The following is a 20,000-nucleotide window of genomic DNA, read 5'->3' as shown; positions in this document are numbered from 1 at the left end:
GACTCCACTCTAAGAAGCCGTGGGGTCGTCGATCCTCTCTGTGCACTCCGTACCTCACCGGACGTCCCGCACGCCAGGCCATAGTTCGAATCTCGTTTACTTTGTATATTTCCCCCCATAAGTAGTTTTTTCCCCTCTCGTTTTCTTATTTTTTTCCCCTTTATGGAGTGTTTCTTTTTTTCCCCTCCCTCGACCAATGGAAGCTGATTTCTGCTTGTGTTACGTCTCTGGAAAGTGTGTAGTTTTTTTCCTCCCCCTTTTTTTTTGTTTTTTTGGACCTCGGCTGCGTCGAATACGTCAACAAGAGAGACTGATTGGCCACGCAGTATGCCTGGACTCGCAGACAGGTGTCGTACCGTCGCTGGCGCACAATGGCACCGGGAATTGGATTGAATTCGGGTGTCCAGAGGCAAACCGTGGCAGATAGAATTTACAGCACCTTCTGCCGGGGATGGTGGTGGGTGGGTCCCGCTGGGGATGCAATATAGATGTGTGCGCCTCGTCCCAGGGATCTTGGTGGTCCTAGACGCAGCTGTTGGGGGGTTAGAAGACCTGCCAAACTATCGTAAGGTATACGTAAGGTAAGGTAAGGTCCCAGACGCAGCTGTTGGGGGGTTAGAAGACCTCCAAAACCACCGTAAGGTATACGTAAGGTAAGGTAAGGTCCCAGACCCAGCTGTGTGGGGGTAGAAGACCTCCCAAACCATCGTAAGGTATACGTAAGGTAAGGTAAGGTCCCAGACCCAGCTGTGTGGGGGTAGAAGACCTCCCAAACCATCGTAAGGTATACGTAAGGTAAGGTAAGGTCCCAGACCCAGCTGTATGGGGGTTAGAAGACCTCCAAAACCACCGTAATGTATACATAAAGTTAGGTAGTCCCACAGACCCAGTCTATCACCAGCCCCGTTAGGAGACGATGAACAGCTAGGGTTAACTGTGGACCAGCCCAGCCCAGAGCCCTTGCCACGGCCCCATTTGAGCTGCCAACCCAGCCTGCTTCTCCTGACGCGGCCCTCCTGAGCTCGCTGCCAGCCCAGCTGTCTCCCTTGCCACTGTCATTTGAGTCATCTGGACGTCAGCTGGTGGCCACACAGAGAGAGAGAGAGAGAGAGAGAGAGAGAGAGAGAGGCGGGAGGAGGACATAGTGCATAACGGAGTAAGAGGATGTGTGTGGCAGGCCTTGGTGCCCCAGGAGGGTGACTCTTAAGAGGATCATGGCGTCCCGGGCTTGTGTTGTGTGCGGAAGTTCCATCTCATCTTAATATCAAATAACCTCGCCCAACCCAACACCTCTCTCCTCCTCCCTCCTTCCGTCTCCTCCTCTTCCTCCTCCTCAGTGGCGTGGAGAACCGCCGTGGTTGTAAGCCTGTGCGTGCGTGTCGTCAGTCCGATAGCACGTATGCGCGTAGCTTCCGCACGCAAGTGGAGTGGGTGGATGTACGCGTGCGGGTCGTCTTTGTGCAGTACCTGAGGGTTGACTGGTGGGATTGGAGGGGGGGAAAGAAGAGGTTGACTCGGGGGAACATTTGTAGGTGGTGTGGTGTTGTCACGTCCCCCTCCTACACACACACACACACACATCCTCCCCTCCCTCTCCCCTGATACGCCTCACACTTTGTTGTGTATTGTTGGAAACCTCCCCTTCCCCCTTGGCGGTGTTGTGCTCCCATTTGCGACGGGGGTCTCTGGTGAGTGCGTCCCCGGAATTGTAGATTTACATCCACTAAGTCCTCTTCCGCCCGCCCCCGTCTGTGTATCTGTCTCTGCTTCTCTGTCCGTCTGGACATGCCCGTCTCTGCCAGCCCGTCGCAGGCCCTCGTCTGTGATCGGACCGTGGACGACATTATCAGCAGAGGACGACCCTCGCCAGAACGGAGAATGGGAGGGAACGACGCGTCGTTGAGACGAGAGACGCCCCTCCAGCATAGGCCTGCCGCGAAGTCTTCAAGAGCTGCTCCTCCCTCTTTTTTCCTGCCCTGCCCGAGCTGGCTCATGAGAGTGAGAAGGAGGAGGTGGTCTGGTGTCTCCTTGAATTCCCCCAGCTCGTCATCAACTCGAGCAAGGGAGTCGTGGGTGTTTCTCACGGGTCATCCTGCGTTTTTGGGTGTGTCGTGGAGGGGGTCCTTTCGTACGAGTCGTCAGGGATCGGAGAGGTTTACGAAAAGTCGCTCGTTCGTCGTATGTTATGTTTAGGGGGTCGGGGGGTCGGTCAGGATATGTTCGCTTTTAAGGACACGGTTTAGCAACATTCATGTACCTTTATTTTTTCTTTCCCCCAGGAACTGCAGAACCACACTAGAAAATGTATTAGACACGACGCTTCCCTTGCAAGAAATATATTCAATTTCCTCGCTACCTTTAGAGTGACTTGTGTATTCAACGGAAGCTCATGCTGTCGAGCTGGGTTGTCTTAGCACAACCGTTGGTCCGTCTGACAGACAGGCAGTCTGGTGGTCATGAGACACGAGAAGCCAATCAGTCCTCAGTTCTCAACGTTTAGGTAGACAGTAATACCCAGATGGCTGTCCCAGCTGAACGAGGGAACACCTGTACCTGACAGACACCTCTCTACCTTCTCATGTCTCTCCCAATGATTATGATCTCTCATTTGTTAGAAAAAAAAAGACAGATTTTTTTCAGTTCCTCCGAAATTCATAAGTGCTTTTTCTCGTCTCTTCGTTTTCCCTCTTCATTAACTTCTGTGTATTCCAGTTAAGGCCCGGCGTCTCTGTGGACCTTTTATTCGTGTTGAGCTTCGAATTTAAACGTAGGAAAACAGAGAAATATAAAGATTCTCGTTTAAACACATGAACAACCAACGTGTCATGTATAATGTACTGAGACCACAACCTACCATCCACAACCGAACCCTAAAGACCACTTCCTTGGACGCTTCATATACCCTGCTTCGGCCCACTGTCTTCACTTCGCTCCCCATATACCACCTCGATCTTCTTCATTCTATCCCAATCACGCTTCGTAGCCCCATGGATGTTAAGACCATGATGCCCCATGAGCCTTCCTCATTCCAAATTGTCATCTCCTTCATGGCTTTGCCTTCCCCCCTTTCTCACCTCCGCTTTTGACACAAGACATATTCCCAGTCAGTCCCTCTTCACTCATCCTCTCCATATATCCGAACCACTTCAGAAGAGCCGGGTTAGCTCCTGACCCGAACAGCGCGTCCTGCCACACCTCGACACCTCGCTCTTCCACTGTTCTTCCTAACATGACCAGCTCGCCCACCCCCACAACACTGCATATCCCCACCCTAGACGTAACATGCCCAACACGTGCGCCCTTTCCCGTTCTCTCGCGCGGTCATGGGTCAAGACACTCATCCACACAACACTGTTGGGAGTGCCATCGCTTCCGACACTCCCACATTTCCCCCTGACAGACAGGTGACGACCTTTGTACACACACACACACACACACACACACACACACACACACACACACACACACACACACACACACACACACACACACAACTACACACACACGCACACACTTCTCGAATGCGACCAGAACCTTGTACCTCTCTTCCACCCTGTTGGCTCACTCCAGTTCTCCATGGGTCCATCTGTTATCACGTCCCCTCCCTCCCGCTTGGCCCAAAGCCCCCCCACCCCCGCACTTCCTGTGGGACGGTCCTCCTCCTCCTCCTCCTCCTCCTCCTCCTCCCCGTCTCAAACTTACACTCAAACAGTCCCGTCCCCTTTTCCCCTGCTGCGCCTCATTGATTTGCCTTCACATCTCATTTGCCCTCAACTTTCTCCACTGACACACACACACACACACACACACACACACACACACACACACACACACACACACACACACACACACACACACACACTTTCCCAAACTCTTCTCACCCACGGCTTTTGGGAGCTCCTCTCCCTTGATGGTAGACGGTTCGCTGCTCGCTGTTCGACTGATGTCCACGGAGAGGACCGAGGTCACAGCTGTGACCATCTGTTCGCAGGGGGGTCATTCCGTCAGCCCCTGGGAACAGGATACGTACGTGTCGTGAGCGTGTCATTACCCATAGGTAATTATCTACCTGTTTAATTATCCTTGTGTTGTACACTCGTGGCTTCCAGAGCCGTGTTCCCCCCCCCAACTGACCTCCAGATATACGTGTACATTCGTGTGGAAACGTTCATAAAAACGCGGGCGTTTCATTATGAAAGTCTCTCTCTCTCTCTCTCTCTCTCTCTCTCTCTCTCTCTCTCTCTCTCTCTCTCTCTCTCTCTCTCTCTCTCTCATATATATATATTCAAGTTGGTGAATAAAATGTATTAGGTACCGTGAGGGCTTGGGGGAAGAGGAGGAGGAGGAAGGGGTACTTTAAGCCGCGGGGAGGATGAGAGAGAGAGAGAGAGAGAGAGAGAGAGAGAGAGAGAGAGAGAGAGAGAGAGAGAGAATCTTCGTGTGCTGCTTCGTGCAACTTGGATGTAGGCGTGTGTGTGTGTGTGTGTTGCGTGTCCGTCCCCTCCCTCCTCCAGCTGTGTGTTTGAAGGTGTCCTTGTTTTTGTTTGCATTAGTGTGTTTACACGTGTTTGTAATCCTGTTAATATTCCCCCACCCCGACGCTGTGGGGGGGAAAGTCATATTTGTGGATTTCAAATAAATTGGGCATATATTTTTTTTTTTTTTTTCCGTGTACGAGTTTATTTACCGGGTTTTTTTTGTGCGGTTACATGCTTGGTCCGGGCTTGCCGGGGTGGGGTGTGTGTAAATTTGCGTGGGGTTGTGTGAAAATTTCGGTTTATGGGAAGGGGGAGTTCGCACGCAACACACTCCCTCTCCCCTCCCGTTCCATTTAGAAAGAGACAAGAGCGACGGGCGGGAAATAGAAGGGAAAACAAGCCCAGTTTGATAGAAGACCAGTTGGGGGGAAGGAAAGACAGGCGAAAAGTTGACAGGCCAGGAGAGGACGGGCAAACAAAAGGTGATAATAATTGACAGAAAAAAAACTTTTACGAAAGCCAGGGGCGAGTTGAAGATCGAGAGCCCGGCCCCGGGAGGTCAAATTAAACATTTGGTGGACAGAGAGGCAAGCAATAGACAAAAGGGAAGGGGAAATTTGATTATTTGAGGGTTTTAAAAAGGGGTTTGATCATGAAAGCCCTCACCAGTTGACAGGTTGGGGAAAAATTTTTTAATGATAAGAGATTGAAACAGTTTGGGGATTTTGCTTGTGTTTATCTGTAAGGTTTCCCCTTTTCCTGTTGTGCCAAAAAGGAAGTGTATTTGCGTGCAGGACTTGGGGGCTAATCTTTTCCTGGATTTTCGAGAATTTTGGTGTAACTCTCGGGTCAGCACTTCGGGATTACAGCCTCCGTGATGTCAGCCGATCCTGGTGCTTCGGATCCCTTGACGCTCCGTATGGGCCCTTTGCACACTTTTGCAACCCCTCCGACTTGCTTTGGGGATTTCCTTAACAGAGGGGTTTTGTCTTTGTGAGTTTCCGGGGCCTGTAGAGTGTTATAGCTGGCCCTTTGCTTGCTTGAAGGGCCCCCGGATCCAGCCCACCCTCTTTTTTTTTTCATTGCAAGAAGCAAACCCGGGGGGGTTGGGTTTTTCTTTGGGAGTGTTTCTCTGAGGTCTTTCGCACTTCTTCTCTCTCTCTCTTCTCCCCTCTCTCTCTCTCTCTCCTCTCTCTTTTCTCTTTTCTCTCGAAAATGGTATTGGACACTGTTTTTCATGTCTTTCCCTCCTCCTTAAGAGAGTAATAGGAACTTTTGAAAAGTTAGTTAGGTATGTTGTATTCAGTGGGGTCACCATAATTTGGCTTGTCAAATGTTTTTCGTTTAAATTTTTTTAGGGGGATTTCAGTGTTGCAAAAGGGAGCTTTTTAAAAAGTGGATGAGATTGGGAGGGGCACAAAGGGTAATTGTCATTAAGAATTTTTTTTTCCCAATTTTTTGTATTTTTTTTGTTAAAAATCGTGAAAAATTTTAATGGAGCTGTGAATTTTCTCTTTCTAAATCACCCATGAAGTCCTTTGTGGGGAATCATCGTATGTATAATTTTTTTACGTTGATTTATTTTGATTCTAAATTTCAGTATGAAATTTTTGGGGTGGGTGTGTGTGATTTTTGTGTGTGTGTGAGGGGGTTTGGTTTTGAATCCCTGAGTCTGGCCCCACGGAAGGAAGAAAAACCGAATTTATTGGCGGGCCGTACCATTTTTTTTAGAATTCATGGAAAGGGAAAAAGATCGACCCGGGGATGAAAATAAGAAAAAAAGGAGGAGGAAGAGGGGGGTAACATGATGCACGCTTCCAAAAAAAAAGTCATATAATTGGGGAGCGGGGGCGCAGAAGCCCCCCCATCCCCCCCAAATTTAATAAAAACTTCAAGGATTTTTTATTTTTAAAAAATGTTTTCTTCCACAGTGGTCCTCTCATGTAGAAACTGGGAGTTTATGCCCGGGAAAAACCCCTCGCTTGTATTTTTTCCCGGAAAAGGCCCCCCCCTTTGGGGGGGAGGGGGTTGTGTGAGGCGAAATCAAGGAGGCCCTTTTGTGACGTGTGTGTGTGTGTGGGGTGGGGTGTGTGGTGTGTTTTATCAGCCTGTTGGATAATGTATTCCGCTGGAGCTTATGGTCGGGGTTTAAATGGCTTACATACGGTGAGCTTGCTGGCAGCTAAGCTGGGCTAAGCTGGGTGGTAATAAACACAAGCTTGCATATATATATATATATATATATATATATATATATATATATATATATATATATATATATATATATATATATAAACAAGCTTGCATTTATGTGTGTATATTTATATATATATATATTTGTATATATATATATATATATATATATATATATATATATATATATATATATATATATATATATATATTTCTTTTTTATATACATATTCGCCATTTCCCGCGTTAGCGAGGTAGCGTTCAATAACAGATGACGACAGAGCCTTGGAAGGAAAGCTCCTCACTTGCCCCCTTCTCTTGTCCCTGCTTTTGGAAGAGTAAAAACAGGAGGGGAGGATTTCCAGACCAACCCACGCTCCCACCCCTTTTTAGTCGCCTTCTACGACACGCAGGGAATACGTGGGAAGTATTCTTTCTCCCATATCCCCAGGGATAATACACACACACACACACACACACACACACACACACACACACACACCAATATAGATATCTTCTTGTATTCAAGTTTTCTGAAGGTTTCAATGGAATCATTTTTGAAAGGTTTCTTCCTTCCGTCGGGTTCCGACGGCATCCAACTCTCCGTCTGGCGGGTGTTGTGGGCTCGGACTCCACTCTAAGAAGCCGTGGGGTCGTCGATCCTCTCTGTGCACTCCGTACCTCACCGGACGTCCCGCACGCCAGGCCATAGTTCGAATCTCGTTTACTTTGTATATTTCCCCCCATAAGTAGTTTTTTCCCCTCTCGTTTTCTTATTTTTTTCCCCTTTATGGAGTGTTTCTTTTTTTCCCCTCCCTCGACCAATGGAAGCTGATTTCTGCTTGTGTTACGTCTCTGGAAAGTGTGTAGTTTTTTTCCTCCCCCTTTTTTTTTTGTTTTTTTGGACCTCGGCTGCGTCGAATACGTCAACAAGAGAGACTGATTGGCCACGCAGTATGCCTGGACTCGCAGACAGGTGTCGTACCGTCGCTGGCGCACAATGGCACCGGGAATTGGATTGAATTCGGGTGTCCAGAGGCAAACCGTGGCAGATAGAATTTACAGCACCTTCTGCCGGGGATGGTGGTGGGTGGGTCCCGCTGGGGATGCAATATAGATGTGTGCGCCTCGTCCCAGGGATCTTGGTGGTCCTAGACGCAGCTGTTGGGGGGTTAGAAGACCTGCCAAACTATCGTAAGGTATACGTAAGGTAAGGTAAGGTCCCAGACGCAGCTGTTGGGGGGTTAGAAGACCTCCAAAACCACCGTAAGGTATACGTAAGGTAAGGTAAGGTCCCAGACCCAGCTGTGTGGGGGTAGAAGACCTCCCAAACCATCGTAAGGTATACGTAAGGTAAGGTAAGGTCCCAGACCCAGCTGTGTGGGGGTAGAAGACCTCCCAAACCATCGTAAGGTATACGTAAGGTAAGGTAAGGTCCCAGACCCAGCTGTATGGGGGTTAGAAGACCTCCAAAACCACCGTAATGTATACATAAAGTTAGGTAGTCCCACAGACCCAGTCTATCACCAGCCCCGTTAGGAGACGATGAACAGCTAGGGTTAACTGTGGACCAGCCCAGCCCAGAGCCCTTGCCACGGCCCCATTTGAGCTGCCAACCCAGCCTGCTTCTCCTGACGCGGCCCTCCTGAGCTCGCTGCCAGCCCAGCTGTCTCCCTTGCCACTGTCATTTGAGTCATCTGGACGTCAGCTGGTGGCCACACAGAGAGAGAGAGAGAGAGAGAGAGAGAGAGAGAGAGAGAGGCGGGAGGAGGACATAGTGCATAACGGAGTAAGAGGATGTGTGTGGCAGGCCTTGGTGCCCCAGGAGGGTGACTCTTAAGAGGATCATGGCGTCCCGGGCTTGTGTTGTGTGCGGAAGTTCCATCTCATCTTAATATCAAATAACCTCGCCCAACCCAACACCTCTCTCCTCCTCCCTCCTTCCGTCTCCTCCTCTTCCTCCTCCTCAGTGGCGTGGAGAACCGCCGTGGTTGTAAGCCTGTGCGTGCGTGTCGTCTGTCCGATAGCACGTATGCGCGTAGCTTCCGCACGCAAGTGGAGTGGGTGGATGTACGCGTGCGGGTCGTCTTTATGCAGTACCTGAGGGTTGACTGGTGGGATTGGAGGGGGGGAAAGAAGACGTTGACTCGGGGGAACATTTGTAGGTGGTGTGGTGTTGTCACGTCCCCCTCCTACACACACACACACACATCCTCCCCTCTCCCCTGATACGCCTCACACTTTGTTGTGTATTGTTGGAAACCTCCCCATCCCCCTTGGCGGTGTTGTGCTCCCATTTGCGACGAGGGTCTCTGGTGAGTGCGTCCCCGGAATTGTAGATTTACATCCACTAAGTCGTCTCCCGGCCGCCCCCGTCTGTGTATCTGTCTCTGCTTCTCTGTCCGTCAGGACATGCCCGTCTATCAGCCCGTCGCAGGCCCTCGTCTGTGATCGGACCGTGGACGACATTATCAGCAGAGGACGACCCTCGCCAGAACGGAGAATGGGAGGGAACGACGCGTCGTTGAGACGAGAGACGCCCCTCCAGCATAGGCCTGCCGCGAAGTCTTCAAGAGCTGCTCCTCCCTCTTTTTTCCTGCCCTGCCCGAGCTGGCTCATGAGAGTGAGGAGGAGGAGGTGGTCTGGTGTCTCCTTGAATTCCCCCAGCTCGTCGTCAACTCGAGCAAGGGAGTCGTGGGTGTTTCTCACGGGTCATCCTGCGTTTTTGGGTGTGTCGTGGAGGGGGTCCTTTCGTACGAGTCGTCAGGGATCGGGGAGGTTTACGAAAAGTCGCTCGTTCGTCGTATGTTATGTTTAGGGGGTCGGGGGGTCGGTCAGGATACATTCGCTTTTAAGGACACGGTTTAGCAACATTCGTGTACCTTTATTTTTTCTTTCCCCCAGGAACTGCAGAACCACACTAGAAAATGTATTAGACACGACGCTTCCCTTGCAAGAAATATATTCAATTTCCTCGCTACCTTTAGAGTGACTTGTGTATTCAACGGAAGCTCATGCTGTCGAGCTGGGTTGTCTTAGCACAACCGTTGGTCCGTGTGACAGACAGGCAGTCTGGTGGTCATGAGACACGAGAAGCCAATCAGTACTCAGTTCTCAACGTTTAGGTAGACAGAGATACCCAGCTGGTTGTCCCAGCTGAACGAGGGAACACCTGTACCTGACAGACACCTCTCTACCTTCTCATGTCTCTCCTAATGATTATGATCTCTCATTTGTTAGAAAAAAGACAGATTTTTTTCAGTTCCTCCGAAATTCATGAGTGCTTTTCCTCGTCTCTTCGTTTTCCCTCTTCATTAACTCTGTGTATTCCAGTTAAGGCCCGGCGTCTCTGTGGACCTTTTATTCGTGTTGAGCTTCGAATTTAAACGTAGGAAAACAGAGAGATATAAAGATTCTCGTTTAAACACATGAACAACCAACGTGTCATGTATAATGTACTGAGACCACAACCTACCATCCACAACCGAACCCTAAAGACCACTTCCTTGGACGCTTCATATACCCTGCTTCGGCCCACTGTCTACACGTCGCTCCCCATATACCACCTCGATCTTCTTCATTCTATCCCAATCACGCTTCGTAGCCCCATGGATGTTAAGACCATGATGCCCCATAAGCCTTCCTCATTCCAAATTGTCATCTCCTTCATGGCTTTGCCTTCCCCCCTTTCTCACCTCCGCTTTTGACACAGACATATTCCCAGTCAGTCCCTCTTCACTCATCCTCTCCATATATCCGAACCACTTCAGAAGAGCCGGGTTAGCTCCTGACCCGAACAGCGCGTCCTGCCACACCTCGACACCTCGCTCTTCCACTGCTATTCCTAACATGACCAGCTCGCCCACCCCCACAACACTGCATATCCCCACCCTAGACGTAACATGCCCAACACGTACGCCCTTTCCCGTTCTCTCGCGCGGTCATGGGTCAAGACACTCATCCACACAACACTGTTGGGAGTGCCATCGCTTCCGACACTCCCACATTTCCCCCTGACAGACAGGTGACGACCTTTGTACACACACACACACACACACACACACACACACACACACACACACACACACACACACACACACACACACACACAACTACACACACACGCACACACTTCTCGAATGCGACCAGAACCTTGTACCTCTCTTCCACCCTGTTGGCTCACTCCAGTTCTCCATGGGTCCATCTGTTATCACGTCCCCTCCCTCCCGCTTGGCCCAAAGCCGACCCCCACCCCCGCACTTCCTGTGGGACGGTCCTCCTCCTCCTCCTCCTCCTCCTCCTCCTCCCCGTCTCAAACTTACACTCAAACAGTCCCGTCCCCTTTTCCCCTGCTGCGCCTCATTGATTTGCCTTCACATCTCATTTGCCCTCAACTTTCTCCACTGACACACACACACACACACACACACACACACACACACACACACACACACACACTTTCCCAAACTCTTCTCACCCACGGCTTCTAGGAGCTCCTCTCCCTTGATGGTAGACGGTTCGCTGCTCGCTGTTCGACTGATGTCCACGGAGAGGACCGAGGTCACAGCTGTGACCATCTGTTCGCAGGGGGGTCATTCCGTCAGCCCCTGGGAACAGAATACGTACGTGTCGTGAGCGTGTCATTACCCATAGGTAATTATCTACCTGTTTAATTATCCTTGTGTTGTACACTCGTGGCTTCCAGAGCCGTGTTCCCCCCCCCAACTGACCTCCAGATATACGTGTACATTCGTGTGGAAGCGTTCATAAAAACGCGGGCGTTTCATTATGAAAGTCTCTCTCTCTCTCTCTCTCTCTCTCTCTCTCTCTCTCTCTCTCTCTCTCTCTCTCTCTCTCTCTCTCTCTCTCTCTCTCTCTCTCTTATATATATATATTCAAGTTGGTGAATAAAATGTATTAGGTACCGTGAGGGCTTGGGGGAACAGGAGGAGGAGGAGGAGGAAGGGGTACTTTAAGCCGCGGGGAGGATGAGAGAGAGAGAGAGAGAGAGAGAGAGAGAGAGAGAGAGAGAGAGAGAGAGAGAGAGAGAGAGAGAATCTTCGTGTGCTGCTTCGTGCAACTTGGATGTAGGCGTGTGTGTGTGTGTGTGTGTTGCGTGTCCGTCCCCTCCCCCCCTCCAGCTGTGTGTTTGAAGGTGTCCTTGTTTTTGTTTGCATTAGTGTGTTTACACGTGTTTGTAATCCTGTTAATATTCCCCCACCCCGACGCTGTGGGGGGGAAAGTCATGTTTGTGGATTTCAAATAAATTGGGCATATATTTTTTTTTTTTTTTCCGTGTACGAGTTTATTTACCGGGTTTTGATAGTGCGGTTATTCATGCTTGGTCCCTTTGCTATGCTCGTGTGTGTGTGTGTGTGTGTATTGCGTGAGTGTGTGTAATTATCTGTGTGTATGGGAAGGGGGAGTTCGCACGCAACACACTCCCTCTCCCCTCCCGTTCCATTTAGAAAGAGACAAGAGCGACGGGCGGGAAATAGAACGGAACAAGTCAGTTTGATAGAAGACCAGTTGGGGGGAAGGAAAGACAGGCGTAGTTGACAGGCCAGGAGAGGACGGGCAAACGAGGTGATAATAATTGACAGCCAAAAAACATTTACGACAAGCCAGGGGCGAGTTGAAGATCGAGAGACGGCCTGACGGTCAAATTGAACATTTGCGTGGACAGAGAGGCAAGCAATAGACAAAATGGAAGGAAAGTAGATTATTTGACGGTAAAAAAGGGTTTGATCATGCAAGACCTCACCAGTTGACAGGTTAGGGAAAATAGTTAACTGATAAGAGATTGAAACAGCTCTGGATTTTGCTTGTGATATCTGTAAGAGTTTCCCCATTCCTGTTGTGCCAATAAGGAAGTGTATTTGCGTGCAGGACATTGGACTAATCTTTTCCTGGATTTTCGAGAATTCTGGTGTAACTCTCGCGTCAGCACTTCAGGGATTACAGCCTCAGTGATGTCAGCCGATCCTGGTGCTTCGGATCCCTTGACGCTCCAGTATGGGCCCTTTGCACACTTTTGCAACCCGTCCGACTTGCATGGTGATGTCATTACACAGCAGCGTTTTAGTCGTGTGAGTACCGGTGCCTCGTAGAGTGTTATCAGCTGGCTTCGCTTGTCTTGAAGGTCCGCAGGATCCAGCCCACCGTCTTTTTTCTCATTGCAAGATGCAACGGTTGCTCTGTTGTCTTGGCAGTGTTACTCTGAGGTCTTTCGCACTTCTCTCTCTCTCTCTCTCTCTCTCTCTCTCTCTCTCTCTCTCTCTCTCTCTCTCTCTCTCTCTCTCGATATGGTATTGGACACTGTTTTTCATGTCTTTCCCTCCTCCTTAAGAGAGTAATAGGAACTTTTGAACGTTAGTTAGGTATGTTGTATTCAGTGGGGTCACCATAATTAGGCTTGTCAAATGTCTTCGTAATTTCTTTAGTTTATTTCAGATGTATGCAAAGTAGCTTTTAAAGAGATGGATGAGATTGTAGACACAAGATAATATGTCATTAAGACATTTTTTTTTCCCATATTGTTGATATTATTTTTGATAATAATCGTGAAAAATTTTAATGGAGCTGTGAATTTCTCTTTCTAAATCACATGAAGTCCTTTGTGGTAATCATCGTATGTATAATTATTTTACGTTGATGATTTTGATTCTAAATTTCAGTATGAATAGTGTGTGTGTGTGTGTGTGTGTGTGTGTGTGTGTGTGAGGGTTGGTTAAGAATCGTGAGTCTGGCGACGGAAGGAAGAAATACAGAATGATTGGCGACCTGATACCATTTTTTTTAGAATTCATGGAAAGAAAACGATCGACCGGGTATGAAGATAAGAAAACGGAGGAGGAAGAGGGGGGTAACATGATGCACGCTTCCAAAAAAGAGTCATATAATTGGGGAGCAGGGGGCAGCAGAAGACACCCCATCCCCCCAATTCATATAAAGACTTCAAGGATTTTGATATTAATAAATGTTTTCTTCCACAGTGGCTCCTCTCATGTAGAAACTGGGAGATGATGCCAGGGAAAACCGCTCGCTTGTATTTCCTGGAGGCTTGGGGTGGAGGGGGTTGTGTGAGGCGAGTCAAGGAGGCCTTCTGTGACGTGTGTGTGTGTGTGTGTGGGTGTGTGTGTGTGTGTGTGTGCCTGACGGCCCCCAGGGGTTGAGGCATCCAGGCCAGGTCTAGTTGCGTGCACCCTGAGTGAATTGTCATTCCCGTTTTCTGTTGTTACCGCGGCGGATTTTAGGGGAACGTGTGTGTGTGTGTGTGTGTGTGTATATATATATATATATATATATATATATATATATATATATATATATATATATATTCCCAGGAACCTCTCTCTCTCTCTCTCTCTCTCTCTCTCTCTCTCTCTCTCTCTCTCTCTCTCTCTCTCTCTCTCACACACACACACACACACACACACACACACACACACACACACACACAGCCCATCTGTTGTTAGCTCGGGTGAAGGAAGCAACACATGCCAAATTTCGACCCCTTCCCTACCTCCCCCCCCCCCCCCAAAAAAAAAAAGAAAATAAGAAAACGAAGGAGAACGGAAAACGAGAATACCGAGATGGGAGACTCTACCAAAATGCCTCATACCGGGGATAGGGTCTCTCTCTCTCTCTCTCTCTCTCTCTCTCTCTCTCTCTCTCTCTCTCTCTCTCTCTCTCTCTCTCTCTCTCACTCCCTCCCTTTCCCCATGGCGTGGCCATTGGCACTGGCTCCGAGGCGTATCAGCAGTTGTATTTCTCTCTCTCTCTCTCTCTCTCTCTCTCTCTCTCTCTCTCTCTCTCTCTCTCTCTCTCTCTCTCTCCCTCCCTCCCCTGTTATCACCAAGGCTGGTGGTGGTGGTGGAGATGGGGATATTCCTCTTTGCTTATCTCGGGTCTCCTCCCTCACCCTCCTGTGTAGTTCTCATTTTTCTTTTTTTTGGGGGGAAGGTATAGATAGCGGGCTGTGATATAGATGTATATATTTTTTTGTGTGTGTGATATCTTAGAGACGATTTCTCTTTCCTTATCAGTGGCCAACTTTGTCCCCCTTTTTTCCCCCCTTTCCAATAGCGGTTTTTCATAATTTTTCGGTAAGCCATATAGCGTTTTTTGTTTTTCGTACATATTCACCATTTCCCGCGTTAGTGAGGTAGCGTTCAGAACAAGAGGACTAGGCCTCAGAGGGGGATATCCTCCTCACTTGGCAGTGTGTTCTTTCGTTTTTAGGTGATGGGTTATGTGTTCGATATTTATTTATCCCTGGGGAAAAGGGAGAGAAATTTTACTGCCTACATCCCCATTGTGTGGCTGGGGAAGCGCCTAGGAAGGGCGGGAATGGGGATTTGAGGGGCGGGGAAATCCTCCCCTCCTGTATTAGTTTCCAAAAGGAGGACCGGAGGTAAAGAACCAAATGAGAATTTTTTTTTCTTTTTCGTCTAAAGGTTCAGTCATATGTACTGGGCGCTACCTCGCTCGCGCGGGAAATGGCGAACGAGTATTAAAAGAAAGATCAACTGAACTTTTTTCTTTTATTACGTTCAATTCAGCCAATTTATATTTCCAGTAATGTTGAATCATGTTAAAGTTTGTTATTCACAAATGATTTTTATTATTTTCTTTTTTTTTTTTATCAAATGATTGGCGACTTTTCCATTAAGAATATTATATTTCCTGTTATCACGAATTAGTATATTTTTATTCTCTCTCATATCATTGGTGTGAATTTTTTCAATTTTTTTTTCCCCCCACTATTACCATCTCTTTTTGAAGATGTTTTTGATACTCTGTCGTGTATACAATAAACCCTTCCCCCTCCCTCTCTCCCGCCACCCCCAACACAAGCCTTATCTCCGGCCTGTTGCAACACACACCCCCCCTCATTTGCCTTATCGACCTCTCCCTCCTCCTCCTTATCAGTCGCTGTACTGCGCAGCCTCCTCTTGAACTGGGCTTTGAGCAGCCCCCCTCCCCCCTCGTTTGTTATACGAAATTGCCTCACTCACACGCCTCTATCGGCAGCTGGGTTTTTTTTTTTCTTCTTTTAAACGCCTGGGTATATCTGATTCCCTTATCAGTCCTCATTGCTAACTGGTAATTGGTAAGTTTGCTGTTATCGCTCTGGCCACAATGCTTTATCAGGTTACAAGGGTGGAGGAAGAGGAGCAAGGGCATTGTTTGGTCGATAAGGTTATTTTTTTGGGGTGTATAGACTCTTCCTCAATGATGGATTTGGTTTATATAGAATGAGGTAAGTGGTGGATAAGGTAAGTGGTGGGTGATACAGCCCCATTATATGTGATAAAGAATACGATAAACGATATAACAGGTCGAGCCTTTGTTCTTAAGGTCATATAAGGTCATATACATCCATAAAGTCACGTTTTCCTTTTGACAGAAATCCACTTGTGTGTGTGTGTGTGTGTGTGTGTGTGTGTTACTGAGAGAGAGTTTTACACTCGTATTGCCCAGTCTCTTAACCTTGTCATATATGTACCATGTATTTACCCCTGTGTATGTATGCCCACACACACACCACAGCCAAAGCCAGGTACTCATTTTACCCACCAGCCTATTTTTTTTAGGGGGTGAGGATGAACGGCTAGGTCGACTGTGGACCGGCTGCCGCGACCTGGATTCGAACCTACGAGGGTTTGACCCCAGGCGGCCCGTGTGCCGGTGACGGTCAGCAACGCTGACCACTACACCACGGAGGCCCCTTAGGGGTGTGTGTGTGTGTGTGTGTGTGTGTGTGTGTGTGTGTGTGTGTGTGTGTGCTCTTGCCCCGTCTTCATTTCTCATCAAAACAAACATTTGATTACGTTTTCTTTCTTCCTCTCTGGATTCACGAGGACGTTTTCTCTCTCTCTCCCGTGGCCGCAGGCGGGTCAGTGTGCGGGTGGGTGTACGGGTCGCTGGTGCTGGTGGTGGCCCTGGCCGTCTACTGGAACGCCCTCAGCTGCAGCTTCGTCTTCGATGACATCTCCGCCATCAAGGAGAACCGGGATCTTCGTCCTCACACCCCTGTCACCAACCTCTTCCTCCACGACTTCTGGGGTACGCCCATGCAAAAGGTGAGTCGTTGTGGTGGGGAGGCGTTCTCCCCCTCACCTCCTCGAGGGCGACGTATCCTGTGTGCCTCGTGCCTCGAGGGTGTGTGCCCCAAATCTCTTCCTTCGTGATTCAGAGTGTGAGAAGGTCGTCTCTACCTTCAGTTCATCGGAGTGGGACCTAACCTCTTCCCTTCACTTGTCCAGTGTGGCTTATCCTCTTCCTCGAGTTTGATCTGGCCTCTTCACCCACTCCTCGAGTGTCACTTAGCCTCTTTTTCTACTCCTCCATTGTGATCTGACCTCATCCTCTCTCTAGTGTGACCTAATCTCTTCCCCTACTTCTCGAGTGTGATTTTATCCTCATCCTCTTCCTCGAGTGTGACCTTGTCTCTTCCTCCACCATCTTTCAGGTGTGATTTTTACCTCCTTTACCACTCACGAGTGTGACCTGACCTCATCCTCCACTCCAACGGGCATGAACTACCCTCCACCTCGACACTCGAGTGTGACCTAACCTCATCCTCCACACCTCGAGCATGACCTAACTTTCTCCTCCACTTCTCGAGCATGAATTAACCTCCTCCTCCTCCGCACCTCGAGCATGACCTGACCTCCACCTCCACAATTTTAGTACAGGTCTGCAAGATTATATAGATGTATTTTCTCAAGGTAAGTTAAGATATTTTTTTAAAGGGTTCCTAATCCATCAGTGTATGCTAACATTTATCACATGTGGACATGCGATGGAGTGGATGCGCAGATGGTTCAGTGTCAGACGTGGGCTGAGCAGCCCTCTTGTGGAAACAAAGGCCTATTCCATGCCATACGTAAGGGTGTTGATGAGGTCCTGGATCCCACAAGGCTAGCCCTTAATGCTGGTGACGTCCCAAATTCACTGGTATTGTCAGAATGGCCCAACACCCTCAGTCTGGCAGTGTCGAGTGCGCGCGGTGATGTGCATCTTTGAACGAGGCAGGATGTCTTGTGTGGGCACTGAGACACAGGGGAAGGGGGATCATGTATTGACCAGAGGTTGATGTTAAGGGGTTGGGGGGCGGTGGGTGGCTAGCAGTTATGGGTCGAAGTGGGAAGGACAATTTGATAGATTTCATGGCTTGTGACGAGGTTATCTGCTGGAGGATAGTACTTGGGAAAAACGGGTTACAGAAGACCTGGTGGTCTATGATTAGGTTTGTCTGCTGGAGTGCAGTAACGGGAAGGCCAAGTAAAAGAAGACCTGATGGTCTATGACGAGGCTTTCTGCTGGAGGACACAGTACATGGGAAGTTCAGATAACACAAGACCTGATGGTCTATGACGAATGTATCTGCTGGAGGACAGTACATGGGAACGACAGATAACAGAAGACCTGATGGTCTATGACGAGGTTATCTGCTGGAGGACAGTACACGGGAAGGACAGATAACAGAAGAATTGATGGTCTGTGACGAGCTTATCTGCTGGAAGACCGTACGTGGGAAAGGACAGATACCACTTGACCTGATGGTCTATGAAGGACAGGCACAGTGTACTAAGTTTATGATATTATTTGTGGTAGAAAGGTGAGAGTAAAGCAGATGGCACTTCCCCACCTACCACTTCCTCAGTATAGACTTCAAGGTTAAACTTTGGTCGGCTGGGTTTTATTTGTTGCCATATCTTAGTCATGGTTTCTCGATGCTCAAATTAACGAATTATAAGACCTTTTTTTTCCACCTTTTAATTTAGGATATTTAAAAGTTTCATGTCCACTTGGTATATGTATACAGTAGACCTTGACACGCTTACAATTTTGGACTTAGCACCTTGTTTTCGTTTGATATATCCGATGATAAGTTATGTACGCCTCCAAGAGAAATATATATATATATATATATATATATATATATATATATATATATATATATATATATATATATATATATATATATATATATATATATATATATATAACTATATAGCTTCTCTATAGATTTGCTGTAGTTTGACATGTACTTCAAACTGAAAACAATTTGGCTCATTTTGCAAGGGTTTCTCATAGCGTCATATATTTGGCCTTGGCGGGGTGCACCTTAAGGATGTATATTGGGTCCCTTCCTGTTCTTAGGTTGGTGTTGATGACATAACCAATTCTGAGGCTCGTGTCAAGCAGGCAAGAGTTCAGTGTCCTGTACAAGGACATCATGACTCAATGTGTTTTGTTCTTTGTTCTGCCTCCAGTTTGAAGGACCTTATTGAACTCGCCTCGTCCTCTGGTTTCGTCACAGATAGAATCGTAGATTCTTTGCCTAATGCTGGTGATTCCCTGGCTCGACAGTGTAAAATGAGTTACAGAAAGAAAGATACACACATATTTAACATATGTTGTTCGATACCGAAGTGTAAAACATGTCTCTGATCGACCCGGACACTGTTTCAAATCTGGTGACCTGGCCAGGGTGGCGAGACGTGCCACACACGGCCCTCTGATCTGTCACGACACGCAGGGAATACGTGGGATAGGGACGAAAGAATACTTGCCACGTATTCCCTGCGTGTCGTAGAAGGCGACTAAAAGGGGAGAGAGCGGGGGGCTGGAAATCCTCCCCTCTCATTATTTTTTTTTTGATTTGCCAAAAGAAGGAACAGAGAAGGGGGCCAGGTGATAAAGGCCCAGTTCTCTGTTCTTAACGCTACCTCGCTAACGCGGGAAATGGCGAGTAGTTTGAAAGAAAAAGAATATATATATATATATATATATATATATATATATATATATATATATATATATATATATATATATATATATATATATATATATGAGAGAGACACAGAACGAGGAGGTGGCAAGAGATCATGGAGAAGATAGACAGATATAGATAAAGGGATAGTTAGATAGACTGTGTGTGTGTGTGTGTGTGTGTGTGTGTGTATACAGTACACTCTGCCACAGAGTGTAGTGGTCGAGCTCGCGTTCTGTTGTTTCACGTGACCGTTTGAACGGACACTTTAGGTAATGTGGATGATGATTATGCAGAGTGCGTGGCGTGGCGGAGGTGAACAGGTTGGGGAATCAGAGCGAGGCGTGTGGTTTGTCGCGCTGATGTGCCTCGTGGGTACTCTCTCTCTCTCTCTCTCTCTCTCTCTCTCTCTCTCTCTCTCTCTCTCTCTCTCTCTCTCTCTCTCTCTCTCTCTCTCTCTCTCTCTGCCTCTCTCTCTCTCTCTCTGTATGCCTCGCCCACGCGTCGGAGCCCTCAGTCCGCCACTGACGTAAAGAAAACAT

The 20,000-nt window shown here is 48.1% G+C and overlaps 1 protein-coding gene across 1 annotated transcript in view; it reads left to right on the top strand.

Annotated features, from left to right (window-relative positions):
* LOC139761610 (protein O-mannosyl-transferase Tmtc3-like) overlaps positions 1–20,000 on the top strand; it is a 1,067,352-nt gene that overhangs the window by 387,191 nt on the left and 660,161 nt on the right. Inside the window, exon 2 of the mRNA XM_071685868.1 lies at positions 16,569–16,759. Coding sequence (XP_071541969.1) covers positions 16,569–16,759 — 191 coding nt within the window. The remainder of the gene's footprint in view (positions 1–16,568; positions 16,760–20,000) is intronic.

Source organism: Panulirus ornatus, chromosome 41 (assembly GCF_036320965.1).
Source record: "Panulirus ornatus isolate Po-2019 chromosome 41, ASM3632096v1, whole genome shotgun sequence".
Taxonomy (NCBI): domain Eukaryota; kingdom Metazoa; phylum Arthropoda; class Malacostraca; order Decapoda; family Palinuridae; genus Panulirus; species Panulirus ornatus.
Note: the sequence above shows the minus strand (reverse complement) of the source record. Positions and strands in the feature narration are given on the sequence as shown.